Source organism: Thermobia domestica, chromosome 1, assembly GCF_964235325.1.
Source record: "Thermobia domestica chromosome 1, izTheDome1.hap1.1, whole genome shotgun sequence".
NCBI lineage: Eukaryota > Metazoa > Arthropoda > Insecta > Zygentoma > Lepismatidae > Thermobia > Thermobia domestica.
This window is the reverse complement of record NC_137454.1, coordinates 258,385,066-258,409,000: the sequence shown is the minus strand read 5'-3', so window position 1 is coordinate 258,409,000 and position 23,935 is coordinate 258,385,066. Positions and strand designations below refer to the sequence as shown.

At 38.5% G+C, this 23,935-nt stretch overlaps 1 protein-coding gene across 3 annotated transcripts in view; it reads right to left on the bottom strand.

Annotated features, from left to right (window-relative positions):
* LOC145660561 (lipase maturation factor 2-like) overlaps nucleotides 1-23,935 on the bottom strand; it is a 181,334-nt gene that overhangs the window by 44,797 nt on the left and 112,602 nt on the right. For all 3 annotated transcript variants that reach the window (XM_081725786.1, XM_081725791.1, XM_081725801.1), the window contains one exon: nucleotides 15,498-15,700. In XM_081725786.1, coding sequence (XP_081581912.1) covers nucleotides 15,498-15,700 — 203 coding nt within the window. The remainder of the gene's footprint in view (nucleotides 1-15,497; nucleotides 15,701-23,935) is intronic.

Here is a 23,935-nt window from a genome sequence, read left to right as displayed (position 1 = left end):
TCCGTATTCTAAATCTGTACCCTTTCCCACCAACTTTATTAGTCGTTAAAACATTTTATGATTGTAAATAAATTTACAGCCGTTATCCTTGTTTGTACTAGATTTGAATATACTCCATTCGCTTCACGCGTTTTGTGTGGTGCAGGTATCCAGAGCCGAAACTACTGTTACCTAAGAACACCAACACACATAAAAATAAATAATTGAAGTGGAGTGGCTGGGAATATTTAAATCAAAAGAGACATTTGCATAAAATGCAAATCACAAAACATCTAAAAGGATTTCTTCCCTCTTGGAGATAAAGATACTCTCCTACAAGGGCCGCCACTCACTCAAGTAAGTCGGTAGAGCATAAAATTGTTAGTAGTTGGGAACAGCAGAACTCAGGGTCTTCTGCATAACAGCCATGGTCAATGACGTTTCTATAGTGAGTCAGAAAAAAAATTCCAAAATAAGGTTAAAAGAGAAAAAAAAAATCTATACTTTAAAATTTACAGGTAGCAGCCTGTACTTGAGCTCACTATCTCATGACTGTTATATGGTTCCTTGGGCATCAATACTCTCTCTGAGGCCCCATTCAGAGAGCCGGTCAGACATACACAAACAAGGGAAAAATGTCTCCTTGTATCACTTTCCTGAAAACAAACATTTCATTAGTACAGGTACTCACCCTACAGCAAATTGAGTAGACATGAATTCTGGTAAGAGATGGTAGTTTTATTCTCATAGAAGCCAGGAACATAAAGATGAGAGTTGTGTTGAAGACCACACTTCAATACACTGATACTGATAACTCCTTTGTAGTGCACTACTACACACACATCTACACTTACACTTTTCATATATATTTATAATTTTAGATTTATATCTTTATATCACTGCTTCATAATATAAAATAACAAAAGGATGGGAGGACTACACCTGATGTTAAAGATCTGTCTGACCTTTTTAAGGTAAAAAAAAATAATGATCTATATACAACTTTCTTATCTCCTCATTTTGTGAGTTTATGGTCTCTAAACAGTTTAGAGAGGAGAGAAATATTTCACTGTAATTATCATATTTAAATGAATACGTAGAAACTTAAAAAAAACTTAATACTTTAACACACTGTTCCTTTTGTTCACTAGTTGTTGTCGCACAGTTCTAGTTAAATTTCACAGAGTCCTTCTGCATTGTCATTCCACTTCGAAGAGAAATGTTCCTAATAAGCTATGGTACACTGGATACTGACGTTTCACGAGGGGACTTGTAGTATCTCTTTCAAGCAAGCACATAAAATGCTTGAAGCCTTGTTCAAAATGTCCAAGGATAGGCGCGGCGTAAAAGCGTTACCGGCCTCTGTCAATATCTCTACTTGAGATATTGCACTTTACGTATTTCTCCCATACTGGAAGAGTATGTTTTCCCATATTCAAAGTGGGTTGTTTGACAAGTGTCAAAGTTCGTAATCTCTTTTGAGTGTCAGTTAGCACTCAGAGAATGAAAGAAAATTAATTGAATATAAATGTTAATTTCCATTGTCACTTGTTGTAATAATCACAACTTATTGGTACGCACTACAGAAATGTGTATGGCTTCACACATTCTGTGAATTTACTAGAAGATGATATAAAAAATTGAGTTCTCTACACACTCGCGTAGACTGTTGTTCACAGGACCTCCACGGGAACCGGAAAATTGTTCACACGTGTCCCGGGTTATCAAACACTATGTAAGTGAAGTCAGATGACTTCTTACAACGGAAAATTTCGTGTTCTCAGTTGAAGCTACTCAGTTCAACTCCCTTGTTCTCTCTCGAAAACAAGTATATCTATTCCCAAAAAACAAGGAAACGAGGAAACTCGCTTCCTCCAGTCTCTCTCACAAAGGTTTTGTCCCTTCAGGCTATTCTCACAGGTGGTCCGTACCGCAAAACACCAATTTGGTTGCTTCTGGGAGCAACTCCAACCCTTCAACCCTGTGACAAGTGCTGCCCTATGCAACTTGCGGTGAACGGTGAACTTTCTGCTCCTAGCAGAAATCTTTGAGAGTTTTCAAAACAATAGGTTTTCTTCACTTATTACACTCATATGGAAATAGAAAATATATGTTAACATACACAGAAATAAAGAATAACATTTTTACAATACATTGACATTCTATTCACACACTGTCATTTCTCCCAGAAGCCGAAGTAAGCCCAATTTCCTGTGGCTGTCCTTTAACTGTCTGCTACTAATGCCACCATGTTTGCAAGGAGAGGGATATAGGAAACATCTTTGTTTATATTTAAATTTTTGAAAATTACCAGATCCAAATGTATTGTACGATTAGGGATCACGCTGATAAAATAAATCAGAATTTTGTACGGTATTTCCAAGAACGTGTTGAGCGTACTACGTAAATATTAACATTATACATAGAAAATAAGTCAAAACAGAGTATACATTTTTAAACTGGTGTTGCATCTCGGGAACAAGCTAAAGGCTCGCTGGCTGACGTTACTGGTCTTCTGAGAAGAGGGGGGAGGAAGTGACGCTAGAGCTCGCTACATAGAAAATCACACCTATAGAAAACTAAAATCTCGCATGTAAAAGCGAAAAAGTTTATGACTTTTGAAACAATACAAACGGTGAGTTTCGACCCACTGTATCAACGTCAGTGTGGTTCCACCAAAGAAGTCTGTAGGCTACTTCCTGTGTATAAAGTCTCTTATTTAGTTCCTATTCTGGTTATTTCTTTCCATGGTGAGTTGTGAGGACCTCCCATCTTGAATACTAGGCGACAAAAAGTCGGGAAAGAAAAAAAACTTCTCTCAGCGCTCGCTCTATCTTCCAGCGTCCTGAAATTCCTGTATGATTCCCATAGAATCTGCTTGTTTCCTTTATAATTAATCCTTCATATATGCTTTTAATATCATTTCTTCCATCATCCCCAGTAAGCTATACATTATACTAAGACTCAGTAATTAGATGCAACCCATAAATACACTATAACTTGCCTATAAAAGGAATAAACACAATTTAATAAATACAATATGATACAATATTGTATTAATATTTACGTACTACGCTCGGTGATTTACACTTCATTACTCATACTATCTAATTAATATGCAATGAGTATGCTAATATAAGCAATTAATTATATCACAAAATCATTATATTTACATATCAATATGTAAATGTGCCCCTCATCTGCATTTCGATATGCAGATGATGGAGAAGGACATGGGCCTTCTACAGTATTTTCCCCCCTATGATTCTAGGTGCTGTACTTTCTAGTACAGGACGTAGATCATAAAGAGGGCACATTTTCGTTCCTGAAAATATAAGTACACAAGACATCCAAGATTAAAAAAAAACAAAGTTAAACACACTGTAAACATAATAAATGAAATATTAATACACAAAAGCTAAATATCGAGAATTCAGTATTCCCTAACTTTACGTAACATAAATGACATAGGTTCCCATACATACACTAATACACTAATACACTAGTCACTGAATATACACTAACACTAACACTATTTACACATGTTGTCAAATCCGGTAAGTGATGCATAGATGTGTGACCTGTTTCATCTCTATTGACCAGTACCACTGTGATCCTTTTCTTCTCTAGACGTGTATGGCTTCAAGAGAAAAGCATTTCTCGTCATCTTGACTTCTTTTGTTGCTGGATCCCCTAGTGTGTACATATTACGGCCAGTGGTAGCGACAATCTCCCATGGCCCAGAGTACAAGAGTAAGAGCTTTTTCGACACACCTGCTAGAGCATCCGACTTGGGGAAAACTCTAGTTAGAACAAGGTCACCAACTTTGTACTCTACAGTACGGTGTGACTTGTCGAAGTTGCGTTTTCGTGCAGCAGCATTCCTTTTGTGGTTCTTTCTTGCAATTTCAATATAGTACTGCACGTCATGGCGCTGATCCACTTCTGGCATTTTAAACAGCCTGGCTATGTCTCTAGACATAGACTGCCCAAAGTGACACTCAAAGGCTGACACGCCAGTGGTCAGGTGTTTCGCCGAATTTAAACACTTCTTAATTTTATCCAAGTATTTGGGCCACAATCTCTGGTTATCATGGCACAATTTCCGTAGTAAACGTACTGTTGCCTTGACGGCGACCTCGGCCATCTCACCCTGGGGATAATATGGCGTCGAAGTGATGTGCCTGATACCAAGATCTGCTAACTCAGTTTTCCAGCGGTTAGACTGGAAAGGTGACCCTCTGTCTGTCAAGACTAGTTCCACACTAGGGTTAACTTTCAGGTACTCCTTTAGTTTCCTTATGACAGTGGTAGTGTTGGCCTTTCTACACGCGTACAAGCCAATGAGTTTTGAAAATGCGTCATAAAATACCAATATATAATGGACTCCCCCAATTCCCTTGGTTAGAGGCCCTAACCAGTCAGCGCAGACCAAATAGCCTGGCTTCTCAACCACGACGGGATTCAGTGGTCCCGGACGATAACATTGGAGAGGGTTGCTCTTTTGACATAATTCACAGGAAGCACAAAATCGCCTCACACTTGCCCTCATCTTCGGCCATACGAAGAATTCTGATAGAAGTGGGAGTAGTTTGCTGGCCGACATGTGCCCTCGATCTGAATGGTAATAATCGAGCAGTGGAACTACTAACACTTCTGGAATGCATATTCGGACTCCTTCCCGGTCACGCTTGCATAAGCGCCCGTTCAAAACTTCAAAACGGTGACAAGCACCATTCACCTTTGGTGAGTCCGTCTTCTCTTCGACATCTTTCTTGATCTTGCCGTAGACAGGATCTGAAGACTGCATCTCCGGTAGTATGGCTATCATCTTCCTCAACTCACATGGGATTTCCGTCAGGATGGACATCAGCGACTCCTGGAGGATAGGCTTCCGTGCAACACTGAGGTCTTCTTCTGTGTGAGGAGGGTACCTAGAGTGATAATCACTCAGATTCTCATTGGACTTGACAAACTGAAATTCGAAATTGAAGTTGGAGAGCAACATCGCCCACCGGGTGATGCGCTGGTTTGTAAGTCTACAATAGAGAATAAACTTAAGTGCAAGGTGGTCACTGCGAATTATGAATTTAGTGCCTACTAAATACTGTTTAAATTTCACAACCCCATCTATTAGTCCATAAAATTTCTTTTCCGTTATAGAATAATTTCTCTGTGCTGCATTAAACACACGTGATGTAAATGCAATGACACGAATATCATCATTATCATCACGCTGGTACAACAGAGACGAACACGCTATGTCACACGCATCACACTCAAGAATTAGCTGTTTGTCAGGCAGGACGGTTTTCAGCACTACTTCCTCCTGGAAGATTTGCTTGATCTTCTCCATCGCTGCCTGATGTACTGGTTCCCACTTGAACCTCACATTCTTCTTTAGAAGTTGGAACAACGGATCTAGAACCTCTGAGTACTTCCTACTAAAACATCGATAGTACTGGCAGTAGCCAATGAAGGAACGCAGTTCCTTTACATTCCTAGGTGTTCTAAAATCTAACACCGCCTTCACTTTCGCCGGATCTTTACCGATACCGGATTGCGAAAGGTGGAAACCAAGTATGTTCAAAGATTTTCTGGCAAAATTGCACTTTTTCAGCCTGAGAGTTAGGCCGCCCGCAGTGAGTAAACCCAACACTCTGTCGAGGTGTACTAAGTGATCATCGAAGCTCCTGTCGGCTAAAATTAAATCATCAACATAAGCGCCACAGTACTCTCTAGCTTCAGATCCAATCAGCATATCTAATGCTCTAACGCAAGAAGCAAGGCTTTGTTTCGTCCCAAATGGAAGTTTCTGGAAAACATACGAAATGCCTTCATGTAGGAACCCTAGATATTTCTGGTCGCTTTCTTTTACTTTAATCTGCAAAAACATCTCGGTTGCATCGACACAGCTGAACCAAGAATTGTCGCAAATGTCTTGGAGAACAGATAGGGGTGGCATTGGTCTGTCGGAAAGATCACCTGAAATTTTGGCCAGAGCTCGACCATCAATACAGACCCGAATACGTCCGTCACTCTTCGGTGTCACTACCAGAGGGTTAATATACGCTGTAGGCTTTTTCTTGATGACACCCCAGGCCAACCAACGCGAAATTTCATTAGATACTAAATTCCTGAATCTCTTTGGGTAAGGATACAATTTTGTTTTGATGGGACGTTCGTCCGTTACTCCAATCTCATGCTCGTAGTTAGCTATGCAACCAGGCTTGACATCAAAAAGCGCTTGGTGCTTTAGAAGAACAGCTTTCAAACTTTCTCTTTGGGAGGCTGAGAGATCTGAGTAGTTCGAGACAAACTCCTCTATATCTGAATGGGAGGCACGTGTGTTCACTTTCATCCACTCTTCTGGTGGGAATACATGAACTGCCATTTCTTGGGCACTTGGGAATCTACCATCGTCCAAGTTTGGGGCACGAGCTGCCTTTTCTCTGCAGGTCTTAGGCTCATTCTGTGCGCTAACCCGTATGGCCTTCCGTCTTTCGTCTGACGGGGAAAAATTACACTCAAAAGTATCTACTTCCTCTATAAAACTATAAGGTTTCTCGCACTCTCCATTCAATTCTAAACAACGAACTACTAGATCCTCAGTCTCGCAATCTACTGATCTAAACTTCACTTCTACATCATGAGGATGTTTGAGATGTAGAAGGCCGGTGTCATAGTCTAACACGGCACGAGATTCGGTAAAGAAGTTGGAACCTAAAATCAAAGATCTGTTCAGACCTGAAATAATAATGCCTAGAGTATGAAATTCCTTCCCATGTATCTCAATGACTAACAGCGTTTGGCCTATGATCGTCGCTGATTTACTTCCAAAAGCAGACGTAACCCGTATATTCTTCGCACTCAAAAATGCGGGTGTGGGGTGGCTAATTGAGACAGTGTCCCAAATTTCTTTCGAAATTGCGGAGCAAGTAGCCCCTGTATCCAATAAAGAATTAACCTCCAAACAAAACTACTTTTATCTCTGGGAGTGAGATGACGTTATTGGTAGGTAGTTCCTCATTACAAGAATCAAACAAATTTTTAAAAATGCCATTCGCCTCTTCATATATAGCCCTATCTAAATCGATGTGTTCTCCAGTCCTACTCAATAATGTTAACTTGTTTTCCAACATGCCTTCTCTGAAATGCTTCTTTGACTTAATTGCTAAACAAATTTTACAATTTTCTTCTTCTTTTCCTTCTACATTTTCAAAATTTTGTTTTACTGCGGTTTCGCATGAGTTTTCATCTAAATGTATATTTTCTATTTTATCTTCTAAATATCGCACATACTTGGAATTTAAATTTGACAACTCAGATGTACTCGTTTTCTCCATTTCCATCTTACCGTTGTTCCAAGCACATGCGGACAATCCTCATTCTCTTGTAGAAGAAGAAGAGGATTGGTTACTCCTGGAATTGTTTATGTTTTGGCTGGTAGAAGGGGGCGCACGGTCATATCGTTCCAACAATTGAATTTCCTCGTCCTCGTGACGGAAGGAATTTCCTTGTGGTCTATCCGTACTGCGCATTCCGCCCCTCCTACCGCGGGCTCCACGAACGTTGTTGTGGGTGGAGTGGGAGTTCCCCCCACGTGACCAGCCAGACGACCCACTTCCGCTGCTCTGGTTGCGAGGCGGGGAGCGCTGGTGGTTGTTTTGGTTCGTGTGTTGTTGTCTCTGTCTCTGATAAGGACGCTGGTTCTCTCTCGTTCTGTTTTTCTTTCGAACAGCGTGCTTACCGCTATGTCCAGAGGGGTTATTGTCTTCATTTTCCATGCTCACTTGGAGCATGTTGACCCCTTTCCTCTGGTTGTTTTGATAGAACTGGTCGCGATTCGTCATCGACGACTGCAGTTCTTATACCAAATTCAAGAGTTCTGCTATGGATTTAGGGCGAGACGAGACTATCGCCCTAAATAGCCAATTCGGGAAGTGCCTCGGCAGTACCTTTAATAAAGTCGCATCAGACATGCGGGGCTCCAATATGCTATTTTTGTGTAGCAAATCTAAGAGATATTCCGCCGGGGATTTATGTACTCTAATATCAAAGTGGGATGTGAGAATGTTCGCCCTTAGATTGGCCAGCCGCTCTTCGCTAAGGTAGCATTGCCTAAAATTGTGTACAAAATCTTCATAACTCTTAATTTTGCTACGGTTCACCTGGAACCATTGGTAGCAAGTGTTCCGGACCGCTCGAGGGATGAAGCTGAGTCTCAACTCGTCCGGTACTCCAGTGACCTCGAAGTACCGGTCGAGATCTTGGAGGAAATTAAAAGTTTCAGTCTCTGATTCTGTTCCCATGTACACAGGTAAAGTGACGTCCCTGTGTATGAGACCTAGTACAGTAGCTAAGCTTTGTCTCGTCTCATGGGTACATGAGCGAGACGTCGACGGAACAGGTTCTGTCTCGTGGGAAGTAGCGAGGTTCCCAGGTTGAGAACCGGGCAGATCGCGACTCGAAGCGTTGTTCGGTGAAGTAGGACGTTCTTGTGTGCTGGAGACAGAGATGTTTGCGAGTCTCCCCTCAATCACCTCACTCGTCTCCTTTTGTATGGAGTTCTTCCACTCCTCCATTTTCTTTTCAAGTTGTGTGCACACATCTTGAACGGTGTCTTGCATCTGTTGGATGCTACCGTTGCATTCAGATCTGATCTCCTCGAGTGGCGTTTCCTGCTCTAATTCCCCCCTGATCCTGGCTAGTTGGGAAGCGAAACTCACTTCCACTCGCCTGACCTGGTTATTCAGTTGGAGTGTGGTCTGTTCGACACGAGACGAGACCTGTTTTACACTTTCAGAAAGCTCGGTGTAATTTTCCTCTAATTTCCTCGTGGTTTCAGTGACGCGTGAGTTGAGATCTTCACGAGCGCCTTCAATCTCCCCCCTAAGCTCTACTGTGGTGATCTCTAGTCGCTCAGTCAACTCACGTTCACTCTGCTCAAGTCTTGACGTCATGGACTCTAACTGAATTTCAAGACGAGCATTGACCGACTCTATAGCCTGTTCAATCCTTTCGCTATTTTGTCTTGTTTCATTATGGACCTGTACAAGACTTCTATCTAATTTTTCTAAACCCTTTGAGTTTTCTTCTAATTTACTCTCTAAAGTTTTCGCATTCTCCTCTTGTCTTCTTGTACTTTCTTCTAGTTTTGAGTTAAAATCTTCCCGTATGCTTCTACTATTTTCTTCTAGTTTCTTATCAAATTTCTTTTGACCTTGTAAAAGTTCAAAAAGCATGGCTGCTATATTTTCATTACTGATGTTTCCCAAAGAGCTACCTACATGTTTGGCTGGGCTGACTTCACTTTGATTTTCTATCGTTCCTTCCGTTTCCTCCCGCAACGGCACTTCCGGTTCCCTACCTGTGACTGGCGGGACCGTTTCCACCACGTCAGCGTCTCCCACTACGCTGATGGTGTGGTCGTTGTCACTATGTACTGCTACAAGTACCTCATCTGAGAGCTCGTCAGCTCTCTGACCGAAATCTTCATTCACGAATTCTCTTTCCATACTTTCAACTTTTCGAGTCTGTGCTCGCGTTAAGACCATTTACAATTAAAAAACGGAATTACAAGGTTTCTTCCCCCCAAAGTTCTAAAAAAACTGAATTCTCTAAACACAGTGATGGTAATCAAAAATATTCAAAACACAAATAAATTTCAAACACAAGACACCTTCGTTCTTGGAAAATTTCGGAGAGAAAACAAAACATAGACCGAAAATTTAATACCTACTGTATGCCGACCAGTGAGTATATAAAGTATACTCTATGCCCCACGCTGGGCACCAAGAATTATTGTGTGGTGCAGGTATCCAGAGCCGAAACTACTGTTACCTAAGAACACCAACACACATAAAAATAAATAATTGAAGTGGAGTGGCTGGGAATATTTAAATCAAAAGAGACATTTGCATAAAATGCAAATCACAAAACATCTAAAAGGATTTCTTCCCTCTTGGAGATAAAGATACTCTCCTACAAGGGCCGCCACTCACTCAAGTAAGTCGGTAGAGCATAAAATTGTTAGTAGTTGGGAACAGCAGAACTCAGGGTCTTCTGCATAACAGCCATGGTCAATGACGTTTCTATAGTGAGTCAGAAAAAAAATTCCAAAATAAGGTTAAAAGAGAAAAAAAATCTATACTTTAAAATTTACAGGTAGCAGCATGTACTTGAGCTTACTATCTCATGACTGTTATATGGTTCCTTGGGCATCAATACTCTCTCTGAGGCCCCATTCAGAGAGCCGGTCAGACATACACAAACAAGGGAAAAATGTCTCCTTGTATCACTTTCCTGAAAACAAACATTTCATTAGTACAGGTACTCACCCTACAGCAAATTGAGTAGACATGAATTCTGGTAAGAGATGGTAGTTTTATTCTCATAGAAGCCAGGAACATAAAGATGAGAGTTGTGTTGAAGACCACACTTCAATACACTGATACTGATAACTCCTTTGTAGTGCACTACTACACACACATCTACACTTACACTTTTCATATATATTTATAATTTTAGATTTATATCTTTATATCACTGCTTCATAATATAAAATAAAAAAGGATGGGAGGACTACACCTGATGTTAAAGATCTGTCTGACCTTTTTAAGATAAAAAAAATAATGATCTATATACAACTTTCTTATCTCCTCATTTTGTGAGTTTATGGTCTCTAAACAGTTTAGAGAGGAGAGAAATATTTCACTGTAATTATCATATTTAAATGAATACGTAGAAACTTAAAAAAAACTTAATACTTTAATACACTGTTCCTTTTGTTCACTAGTTGTTGTCGCACAGTTCTAGTTAAATTTCACAGAGTCCTTCTGCATTGTCATTCCACTTCGAAGAGAAATGTTCCTAATAAGCTATGGTACACTGGATACTGACGTTTCACGAGGGGACTTGTAGTATCTCTTTCAAGCAAGCACATAAAATGCTTGAAGCCTTGTTCAAAATGTCCAAGGATAGGCGCGGCGTAAAAGCGTTACCGGCCTCTGTCAATATCTCTACTTGAGATATTGCACTTTACGTATTTCTCCCATACTGGAAGAGTATGTTTTCCCATATTCAAAGTGGGTTGTTTGACAAGTGTCAAAGTTCGTAATCTCTTTTGAGTGTCAGTTAGCACTCAGAGAATGAAAGAAAATTAATTGAATATAAATGTTAATTTCCATTGTCACTTGTTGTAATAATCACAACTTATTGGTACGCACTACAGAAATGTGTATGGCTTCACACATTCTGTGAATTTACTAGAAGATGATATAAAAAATTGAGTTCTCTACACACTCGCGTAGACTGTTGTTCACAGGACCTCCACGGGAACCGGAAAATTGTTCACACGTGTCCCGGGTTATCAAACACTATGTAAGTGAAGTCAGATGACTTCTTACAACGGAAAATTTCGTGTTCTCAGTTGAAGCTACTCAGTTCAACTCCCTTGTTCTCTCTCGAAAACAAGTATATCTATTCCCAAAAAACAAGGAAACGAGGAAACTCGCTTCCTCCAGTCTCTCTCACAAAGGTTTTGTCCCTTCAGGCTATTCTCACAGGTGGTCCGTACCGCAAAACACCAGTTTGGTTGCTTCTGGGAGCAACTCCAACCCTTCAACCCTGTGACAAGTGCTGCCCTATGCAACTTGCGGTGAACGGTGAACTTTCTGCTCCTAGCAGAAATCTTTGAGAGTTTTCAAAACAATAGGTTTTCTTCACTTATTACACTCATATGGAAATAGAAAATATATGTTAACATACACAGAAATAAAGAATAACATTTTTACAATACATTGACATTCTATTCACACACTGTCATTTCTCCCAGAAGCCGAAGTAAGCCCAATTTCCTGTGGCTGTCCTTCAACTGTCTGCTACTAATGCCACCATGTTTGCAAGGAGAGGGATATAGGAAACATCTTTGTTTATATTTAAATTTTTGAAAATTACCAGATCCAAATGTATTGTACGATTAGGGATCACGCTGATAAAATAAATCAGAATTTTGTACGGTATTTCCAAGAACGTGTTGAGCGTACTACGTAAATATTAACATTATACATAGAAAATAAGTCAAAACAGAGTATACATTTTTAAACTGGTGTTGCATCTCGGGAACAAGCTAAAGGCTCGCTGGCTGACGTTACTGGTCTTTTGAGAAGAGGGGGGAGGAAGTGACGCTAGAGCTCGCTACATAGAAAATCACACCTATAGAAAACTAAAATCTCGCATGTAGAAGCGAAAAAGTTTATGACTTTTGAAACAATACAAACGGTGAGTTTCGACCCACTGTATCAACGTCAGTGTGGTTCCACCAAAGAAGTCTGTAGGCTACTTCCTGTGTATAAAGTCTCTTATTTAGTTCCTATTCTGGTTATTTCTTTCCATGGTGAGTTGTGAGGACCTCCCATCTTGAATACTAGGCGACAAAAAGTCGGGAAAGAAAAAAAAAACTTCTCTCAGCGCTCGCTCTATCTTCCAGCGTCCTGAAATTCCTGTATGATTCCCATAGAATCTGCTTGTTTCCTTTATAATTAATCCTTCATATATGCTTTTAATATCATTTCTTCCATCATCCCCAGTAAGCTATACATTATACTAAGACTCAGTAATTAGATGCAACCCATAAATACACTATAACTTGCCTATAAAAGGAATAAACACAATTTAATAAATACAATATGATACAATATTGTATTAATATTTACGTACTACGCTCGGTGTTTTACACTTCATTACTCATACTATCTAATTAATATGCAATGAGTATGCTAATATAAGCAATTAATTATATCACAAAATCATTATATTTACATATCAATATGTAAATGTGCCCCTCATCTGCACTTCGATATGCAGATGATGGAGAAAGACATGGGCCTTCTACAGTTTGTATAGAAAAAAACATGGCGATCAGCATGGTAACGGAAAGGAAATGACGACATCACTATTTCAGTCTATAAAGTTCAGTCTGTTAGACTGGATTGCAATGCTGGTTCTTGAGTTTCATTTTTGAAAATTTTCTGTTTTCAAAACATTGTAACTTTTAACTCAGTATTTATTTATTTATTTATTTATTTTACATAGTATATTTAGGTAGCTACCACCCTCAAACAATTTAGTCTGAGGTTACATTCCTTTTGGGGGGTGACATGCTTTCTAACATTGTAAAGTTGTCAATTCGAAGTTGTCAACTTTTTAGACGGATTTGGACTATTTTGCATATAAGGTATACTGGACATAAAATAGGGTGTTCATTTCTGAATAAAATGTTTTTGTTACATCAACCTAGATTTCACCAGATCTGAGTAAGTTAACACAAACCGCTACAAACTCAAAAATCAGCCTTGTTGTCAAACAAAAATGGTTGTAGTCAGAGTTGGGAAAACGATAAAATGAAAATATAGTTATTATTTTTGGACTCTGTTATCATGTAGGAACCCACAAGCAAAAAAAAAAAAAAAAAAAAAAAAAAAACATTTGATTATAAAATGGTCAAGGGACCAATTATTTTTTCGTTTACACTTCACATTTGCTGATCCTAAGATTTCTAAGACCATTCTTTCAAGAGCCTAAATTTAAAGCCATTAACATCAGTGAGATTGAAAATATGCTATTTACTACAGAGATGCACATCGTGTCAAACTTTTAGTACTAGCGGTCAAACTACAAGAAAACTATGTTAATGTACAAAGAAGATTGTTTAGAAAGTGGCCTTTCAGATTTTGTTTTTGAAATGAAAATGAAATGAACTCCTTAGTTCAATGTCCTAAAGAAGGTTTTTGTTTAGTTCAATGTCCTAAAGAAGGCAGCTTATAAATGTATGATGAAAGAATTAGTGAAATCATGATAGTAAAAGGAAACACAAAAACTTGTGAGAACTCATGGACACGACACTGTCCACTTGCCTACTACAAGCAGTGGCGTACACAGCATCTTATAAAGGGGAGTTTAAGCACCCAATCTCATATCATTTCAGGATGCATGTGATTTTTGTACACATACTGTATCTTAAAATAATAAATTATTATTTTTCCATACTATTTTGCTCACGGGTAGTTAACACTCGGAACCCCTCCTTTTGTATGCGCCACTGACTACAAGTTAGAATGTCCTGATACTGAGTCAGGGAGCCTTAATACCAGAAGCACGCTCTACTACCCGTGCCTGTCCCATGCTGTTATACGCTCATGCTGTCCCATGCTGTCCCATGGTGTTGTGAACTTGGGATGTTTTCAATTAAATATCGACAACTATCATTAAATTGTCGTTGCAGATACTTGTATCTTAAGGGAAAGAAGTGGGTAGGCCTGTATTGTTGCAGAACAAAAATAATGATAGTACATTGTAACACAGAAGCTCAAGAAGACACCGAGTGGTCTAGTTTTATTTGCAAACTACTCGAATTACAGCTCAGTACAAATTGAAACACCACTTCGCTCAAATCAATTCCATCACACGCTAGTATTGAGTAGATACCTGAAAGCTCTTATTTGATTAGCTAAACATTCTTTGATAACACTATTACAATAGTAAGATATTCAAGTAGCAAGATTCTTTTCATAGAGAAAAGAAAGTAGACAAAGAAAGAAGATGCGACAAGAACTGAAACCTCATGAATCTAACAATTAATGTATGGAACTATAGATGTAACCTCGAGAGAGGTATCAGTATTATAGGTAATCGTTACCGTGCTCATTTCGCAAGTTCGAATTCCGTGCATCAGAAGAATTGTGGGCTGGTACTCTTAAATATCGGTTGAAATGAGATTTTAGTTCGATATTCCATAATTAGACACTTTAGGCTAAAGGAAACATGATTAATGAAAGTGAATGATAGTGAAGTTAATTTTTTCTGCTTTCCCACCGAGAATCGACCCCGGGATCATGTACACCTACCAAGGTGGGCTTAAATATGAATTCTAGTCAACTTTGTAATAAAATATCTTTCCATATTTAGTTGTTAATTGTTTCTAGTAATAGGTTTAAATTGTATTGGTATATGTCTTAATGATAAATAAGTAACAATACACTCTAACAATATGCAATTTACAATTATATGTTATACTTTTTTATTGATACATACGCGGTAATGCTTGCAACATAAGAAAGGAAGTAGTAATCCATAGTTCAAATATGAACTTTCCTCTTCTTCTCTTATTTACACACAAATGCATTTACAAATTAAAAATGATAATAACGAAACTATCTGCGAAACAAAATCATTCAATATAAAATAACAGCAAATATTTGTTTTAAGAAACCTTGATCTACAACTTAAGAAGCCCATCTAGACTAGAAAGACTAGCAATGAGCATCAATATGAACAACAAGAATAGGAAAGAAGTTGACCACGGCCTGTAATTAAAAATATCATCTTGCTTTATCTATTGAAGCTGAGGAAAAACCTATTAAGTTGACCGGTTGAGGAGACTCTCAATTACGAAACGAGAACGCAATGCTCTAAACTACGATTGCTTGGTAACTAAATACAATAATTTATTCACATACCAATGTCATTCCAAACAAGCTGAAGCATGCAAGTGAGTAAAGAAATGTTAATGTAAGTGATTCGATTTTGCGGAAAAATCCAGGAACAAAAAGGCTCATCACTAGAGCTTTGATGGTTATCATAACAAGCGAAAGCGAACTGAAAAGTAGTATGACAGGCATCAATTTTCCTATATTCTTCTCGAATTCTTCTTTTGTGTAATCTGTTGAAATATTATATAAAAAGGAAATATAAGCTACAAATCATTCACATATTTATTTCTTCATTATAAGATTTTTATACAAATAACTAGAACACCAACAGCATTTATCTTAATATTATTAAAACAAAATAAATAGTTAGGCCTACAATCATTAGCAAATATCAACATCACTCAGTCAACTTCTCTCCGAAAACTTTGTAATCAATGAGTTGAGTTCTATTTGGCAGATTGATAGAAATCCTTAACCTCTTAAAATAACATAAATATTTACTAACTTGGTCCTACGACCATTCCGAAGTTGATAGAAAATATATAAAAAGAATATTAACTTTTGCTGTTGAATGTATTGATTGTTTATGAAATTACGGTAATTCATGAGATGATCTTTCTTATTATTAAAATCTATCAAGAATGTTTCAATTAATATTTTTAACACTGAAATTAAATTGTTTGAAATATTCAGGTTACTTTATTCCTGATTAAATGCACTAAATGCTTTGCCTAAGAATTAAATTTATTAACAATCATTTTTTTCTTACTTTGATAAAGAATAACAGAGAAGGTTTAAAAAAATATTACTATTTCAAATCTATTAATATTTTTTAAAAATATATCATCACATATCTTTGTTATGCACCAGAGAAACTGACGAACTGGGTGGCTCTTGGGACGCAAAATTTAAAATAACGCGGTACAAATTGTTGGTTTCAAATATTTTCCTGCTTTTGTGATGTGAAAATTTTGGTTACGTGCGGTTTGCCACGGTGTGATTTGCCACAACTCGATTTTGGTGTCGTTTGCCACAGTATTTGTAATTGCTTGTTTATCTTATTTCATAATCTTGAAGACTGACGACGAGTAAGTTAAGGGTTGCCAGATGATTATCTTATAACAATCAAATCCATTATGTTTATAAATAGAATACATACAGACGTCAATCACGTTACCAGATTACTGCGCCTTCGGTTGCTAACACCACAGTTAAGTTTGTTCAAGAGTTCAAGCACTTGAAGTAGCTATTTCTGTTTTTCGAAGACAAATACGTTTCCAAATTAATGTGACGTACAGTTTGTGTGTATTTGGATATGTAATTAACGTTGAAGCTAGGCATATGTCGCCTATAAGAGTACCGTAAGACAAGATTTAAGCCATTTTAATGAAAATCGCATGTAACTTACAAACGTAATGATTTAGGACACTGTATTTTAAATATATAATAGCTAGATATATAAGGAAAACATTAGTGCAAGTCCTTAGTAAACATTCAGTATAACCATAGTTATTGAAATATAAACTTTGCACAACATATAAAAAGTATGTTCAACATACGAACACAACGTTTCTGTGCAATGTTTTCCCTTCAGTATTTATACATTTCACTTTCTACACAAAACTGCATGCAGTCTACAAATATTGATATTTGAATGATGGTACTGGTGTCAGTACTTAGTTTGAATTATCAATATTTGTAAAGAAAATTATGTATTTTCTGGTACCGGTACAGGAACCGCATTCTAATAGTTTAGCATATGTCCCACAAAAATGCCAACTAAAGAACAGAAAAAATCCCCGTGAACTGATTTGCCTTGGTTATTCCTTATGTCCAACAATATCATCCCAACCATAATTAGTGGAAGATTTACGGGATTTGGGACTTTCAGGTTGAAACCTAGCAAAATTGCATGATTTCTTTTTTTTTTTTTTTTAAATCTAATGTTAGTCATTCCTATGGGTATAAGCTGCAAGCCGCCCCTTAAAAGTCTAGTAAAAAAAAAAAAAAAAAAAAAAAACGAAGTCTGTGAGTGAACCCTCTCTCAAACTACTTTTCTGGATCCGCTACTGTTCCTAATTTATTTTCCAACAAGAAATTCATTCTGCTAAATAGGAACTTTACCTAAATTTAGAATGCAGGAGGTTCCAGTAGTAATAATTTCCTGTCTAAGCAGTACTTTGGACCTGTGCAAAGTAACCCCGAGTAGAGGCTGAAACCGCCTTCTCCCAGTTTTACTTTTTTGTCTTTAAAACGTTTCGCATTTCAATTTCAACTATTGCATCAAGTCCCATTATACATAGTAGTATACTACGAAACTGACTTAACTTTGACAAGAAATCTTGTACGTGATATCTTTCAAATTTTGACGGCCTTTACAGTGACTGCTTTCCATACCTCTACAACAATGAACCCTCCCGGCAGCGTTGCCAACCTCGGAGAACAAAATTATCGATTTTCGTCCTTAAAATTATCGTATATTACAAAGAATTATCGTATATTCGTTATAGGCGTGATTATTAGTAGTATTATAGTAAACAAGTATAATACTACTAATAATAGCAATAATATATAATAAACTTATCTAATAATCTTCAGTTTCGAACTCCACATCGGTGTCATTATCCTTATCGTCTTTTTTATCCTTATTTGTACCTCCATATATGTTGGATTTATTCATCGATCCGATCATTAATCCACTGGGTTCAAACTCGACACAGTTTTGTACACATTGGGCAGCGAGCATTATATCACTAACTGTACTTGACTGCAGTTTGTTTCTTAATGATGTTTTTATTAAGTTCATTTTTGAAAATACACGCTCACAATCAGCACTAGTATGTGGCAAAGCTAACATGTCCAATACAACCCTTCCCAATTCTAAAAATTCGTGATTTCCATGGGAATCTTTAGCATTTTTTATGAAAGCCCAAAATTTGTCTACTTCCTTAGAACGCAGATGTTCCGAAAACACCGCGTAAAGTAGTCGGGGGTGAATTCAGGGGGTAGCCCGGGGGAATCTCCCCCCCCCGAAGAAAATTCATTCTCCCCCGGAGAAACAAAAAATTTCAGTCAAATGTAGAAATTACTTCACACAATTATTTGCTTTTCTTTCCGTGCATGTGCAGACGAAATTCGATCTCTCAATATACATATAAATGACGCAGACCCATTCTATATAAATATTAGGGCCTAAACATGTAACATCTAAGGTAGAATACCAAATAGTCAATAGAACTTGTATTTCTTAATGCTATGACCGAGTTTGACAGAACATGTAATTGTTAACTGTTGAAGAAAGGTTTGTATTTTAGTAGGTACTATACTCTCGCCTTATATTATATATTAGTAGGTAGCACTAGCACAGTTTGAGATAAGAAAGGAAAGATAGGGAAGATCTTTCGATCATTCCGTATGATCTTCGATGTCAGCAGACTTCAGTTCTTGAAAATGTACAGTTCTTGCATTATTTGAAACAGAGCGCCTAAATCCCATTTCTCGCATCCGAAGTAACAGACGTAATGTGTTTTACTATTGTTAAAGTAAACACACCTTTCTCTAATTAAAAATAAGTCAATTAAAGGGTGAGATTCAGAGGGTGCAGCGTGCAGGGTGTCATATAGAGGGATCAGGGAGGAACAGTTATCCTTCCTGGGTTAGAGATTTATATAGAATTTATTAATATAATAATAGTATATAAGTGAAAGATTGCTATTGAAGGTGATGAAGATCCTGCTCAGTGCCGTGCCATGGGATAGGGGCAAGCGGGGCAATGGCCCCGGGCACTATAGTAAGGGGCGCAAAATTCGGGAGGGAAAAAGAGAAAAAAGAGGAATGAAACACATGTACACATATATAAAATGAAAGGAAAATTAATAAAAAGTGCTCAAAATCAAGGAAAAGCAGGGTTTACTTTTTAAAATTTTCTCACCTTTCGCGGCTGGTTTGTCGATCTCACTCATATATACGGGGGCGCCGTCGTATACTCTAACTAGTGAATATAGGAAATAATAACAAAAATAGCTACTGTATTACTGTAAATAGCAGTTCAAGTTTAGTCTAAAATGTTTTTGTCAATCTTTATTTAACGTTTTAGATAAAATTAAACGATTGTTTTTTTTTTTTAATTATAATCTCTCATTGAATATTTATCAGCAATTAGTCTCAATATTAGGTAAGATGTGCATGTGAATGAAATTGTTAAATATGCTGCTTTCTTGCAAAAATGAGTGTTAAAAATGTGTTTTATAATTCTTTAATGCACACCTACAATTTATTTGTACATTCAAAAACTGCTAAAAAGTGTACGTTCTAAAATTATCGTATATTCACCGATTATCGCAAGGGCATTATCGTATATCGTATTAAGGCTTAAATTATCGTATATCACGATAAATTATCGTATGGTTGGCAACCCTGCCTCCCGGTAATTAGAACTGTTAAGCGTCAACATTATAACCAAAATACAGCTAGATGTTCTATCTTACGGTGCCAGTTGAAACTTTCTCTTTACTGTTCGTGGTTTTGCCGACAGAGGACTGAAACTCTTTTCATATTATGTGCAAAGTAACCCCTGATGTGCAAAGTAGGTAGGCCGTCTTACGGTAGGCAATTCCGACAAATGTCGGAGGCTTGGACCTTTGGGGGAGGGGGAGGCGTGATAAAAATTATTTTCTTTTGATTTCTCATAACTCATAAATTAGAGTTAAATAAACATCATTTAGTTACAAGAAAAAAGTTCTTTGATAATAAAACAATTAAGTGACTTCCATATTGTTACTTGGCTATTTTCAAGCCTACAGAGATTAATATTATTAAAATACACTGGTGGGCGATCTCTTCATAGCCCTGCTGAAACAAGATGGAATGTACAAATTGCGGCAGTGAAACATACAGCAGAAAAACTACCAGAAATAATGAAAGCATTACAAAGTACACAAAATCAATGCAGTTTGTGTCGTGATGAGATAGCAGAAGTAAACAGTCTGATTAATTATTTCTCCAGGTTTGAACCACTGATTCTTTTCAATATTTAAAGGGAAATTCTGGACCATCCTACATGTAAGAACTTGGATCTGCAGTCAAAAGATAACTCCTGTATACTGAAATGAACATTAAACTCGCGATGTTAACATAGATAAGGGTCTAAGAGGTTTCTGATGTAAATACTTAAACAGAGCTTAATATATATATATATATATATATATATATATATATATCTTAAGCTCTGTTTAAATATAACACCGTGCTCGTGGGTTTTCTCGGGGTTCTCCCGTTTCCTCCCACTTTCTTCATTCCACCATTTCACTCATCTCTCATAATCACCCTCTCCTTTAGCCTAACCGGCATAATCGTGGGACGTAAAACTCAAAGATTTCATTTCATTTCTGTTTAAATATATATATAAGGTGAGCCAAAAGTCCTTGGACACCTGCATAAGTTTGAAAATCGACGGGAAAAGTAAAAAGTGATGATGGGAACAGAGGTTTGATGAGGAGCCGCAACTTTTGGACTGTATGTCATTCATGGCCGCCATCTTGAAATCCGCCATTTTGGATTCAAGTCATTTTTTTAAATGGGAAGGGGGGTGTATGACACATCAAATAACACCAGCTTGAGTTCAGGAATTTAGTAGTGTAATTTGTTTTTTTTTTTCTCTCTCTATCTTGTACAGTTTAGAAGTTATTAATGTTCAAAAGTGGGAAATTACCTTGATACTGACCCAGTTCTCTCTTTGTTCCAGGTGATCTAAAATGGCTCTGACACGTGAACAGAAGATCGAAATCATCCTTATATCAAGGAAACGCAGCTGCCGAACAATAGCAGCTGACTACAACAGACGGCACCCAGACAGAGAACCGGTATCGCACAGCATGGTGGCTCACGTGATCACTAAATTTTGGGAGACGGGTTCTGTTCAAGATAGGGCACGTAGTGGGAGATCAAAGACTGCCAACAATGAGGAAACTGCAACGGTGGCTGTTGCGTCGTTTGTGAAAATTCCTAAACGAAGTACCCGCCGTGTGTCCCTAGCATGTGTAATAAGACAATCCTCCGTTGTCCGGATATTGCACGCTAATCAGTGGCATCCTTACAAGCTGCACATGCAACATAAACTGAACGAGGATGACCCTGATCGCCGGTTGGAGTTCTGTATGTGAGCTACTGAACAACACGAACTGGATCCTGCGTTTGCCAAGGGCATACTGTTCAGCGACGAGGCGTATTTCACGTTGAACGGAGAGGTTAATCGACATAATTGTCGATACTGGTGTGACGCAAATTCGAACTGGGTTGACCCGAGTCGAGAACATAGTTCAGCGAAGGTGATGGTGTGGTGTGGCATATGGGACACCCGCATCATTGGGCCATTTTTCATTTACAACACCTTAACTGCACCACAGTATCTGATGCTGCTGCAGGACCTTGTGTTCCCTGCCACACTGAACGCTGACGGCATTTCCCCATCTTATTTTCAGCACGATGGAGCCCCTCCACACTATGGACTTGGTGTCCGTGAATGGTTGGATGAACAACTGCCAGAGAAGTGGATCGGTCCCCGTGGTCCCGTGGAGTGGCCGCCCAGATCCCCTGACTTAACGCCCCTTGATTTTTATCTATGGGGACATCTTAAGCAGATAGTGTATGCTGAGACAATCCGTGATTTGAGACACCTGGAGGAACGCATCCAACAAGCCTGTGACCAAATTTCAGGAAACATTCTCCTCCGTGTGCAGTCAGAGTGGTTGCGGCGACTACAGTTGTGCATTGCACGGGATGGTCAACATGTAGAACATGTAATGCAGCATTCAGTATCAAGGTAAATCCCCACCTTTGAACATTAATAACTTCTAAACTGTACAAGATAGGAAAAAACAAATTACACCACTAAATTCCTGAGCTCAAGCTAGTGTTATTTGATGTTTCATACATCCCCCTTCCCTTTTAAAAAATTGACTTGAATCCAAAATGGCGGATTTCAAGATGGCGGCCATGAATGACATACACTTCAAAAGTTGCGGCCCCTCATCAAACCTTTGTTTCCATCATTACCTTTTACTTTTCCCGTCCATTTTCAAACTTATACAGGTGTCCAAGGACTTTTGACTCACCCTATAAGGAAAAGGAAAGGTTTCTTCGATGAAATGATTGTGATAGCGGCGGAGCATCTGAAAGACTTTCAAACTGAAATACAATTTAAAATACACGGGGAGAAAAATAGGTATACAGTTTATTATATTTTATTATTTATTATTTTTCAGATAATCATGACTGGTAACTATATTATACAGAGGTTGTTCAGCCTACGTTTGGCCGATTTCGTTCCTTCCCCCTCCCGGGCAGAATGGACTCACCCGACCTGGCTCGTGGCGTCCTGCACTGTTGTGCAGTGGCTTCCTGGGAACGGAGTTGTTTTTCCGCGCGGAGTACAATAACGCACAGAACCGGACCATTGTTGTGAGCGTTGTGTTAAATTTGTTTGCAAGTGTGTATGTTTCCGCTCTGTGACCAAAATGCCGCCCAAACAAAGCCGGTTTTAGGAAGGCTATGTTGCGGCTCTTTATGACGCCCACTTTAGTGTTTCTGTCATTAGAAAGCAGTGCAAGAAGAATGCTTGCAACATCAGTTTAAGTGGAATAAACAATGTTATTAAAAAGTACAAGGGCAACGAAGCTCCACCATTTGGATCACCAACGAAGTTGCCTAGGAAGCGGGAATGCACCAAGGCCACCTCACCATGCAGAGGGAACTTCGCAAAATGGCAATGAAAGAAAATCCGCCAACACAAAGGTGTATGGCTAATCGTGTTGACGTGTCTTTGGGGACTGTGAGCCGGACGTTACTCCATCAACTCAAGCTGGAAAAAGTCATGAAAGCTTGCAGCCATCTTCTCACGGATGCCCACCAAAAGGAACGAAAGTGTAACGCCCGGAAACTTACGAACGGCATCTGGCAAAACAAAGGTGGATGTACGTCGTAACGCTCGATGAAGCATGGATTTACCTTTCCGACTGCGGCAAACCGAGAGTCATCATGTACCGAGAGAAAGGCGCCAAGAACTTCAGGAGGTGGGTCCGTGTCTGTAAAGAATCCTTCCCAAAAGGGTTCATGATCGTTATTGGCTACTGTTACCGAGATAAACTGAAGATTTGTAGGGTGGCGAAGAACTGCAAAATAAATTCGCAGTATTTTCAGGAGCAGATCATGCGGCCGATCTACGAGCATGAGATTCCAACAATGTACGGAAATGACGCCAATCTGGTGCGCATTCACATGGACAAATGCTCATCACATACCTCACGATCGTCCCTAGCATTCTACAGGGAGATGGAGGAGGCAAGTGGTATACAGGTGATACCTTTGAATAAGGTACCTGTTAAATCTCTAAATGTAAGTCCTATGGACTATTATGGATTTGGATTGCTGAAGCGGGATTTGGGAAAACGGCGTGTGACAACTATGGA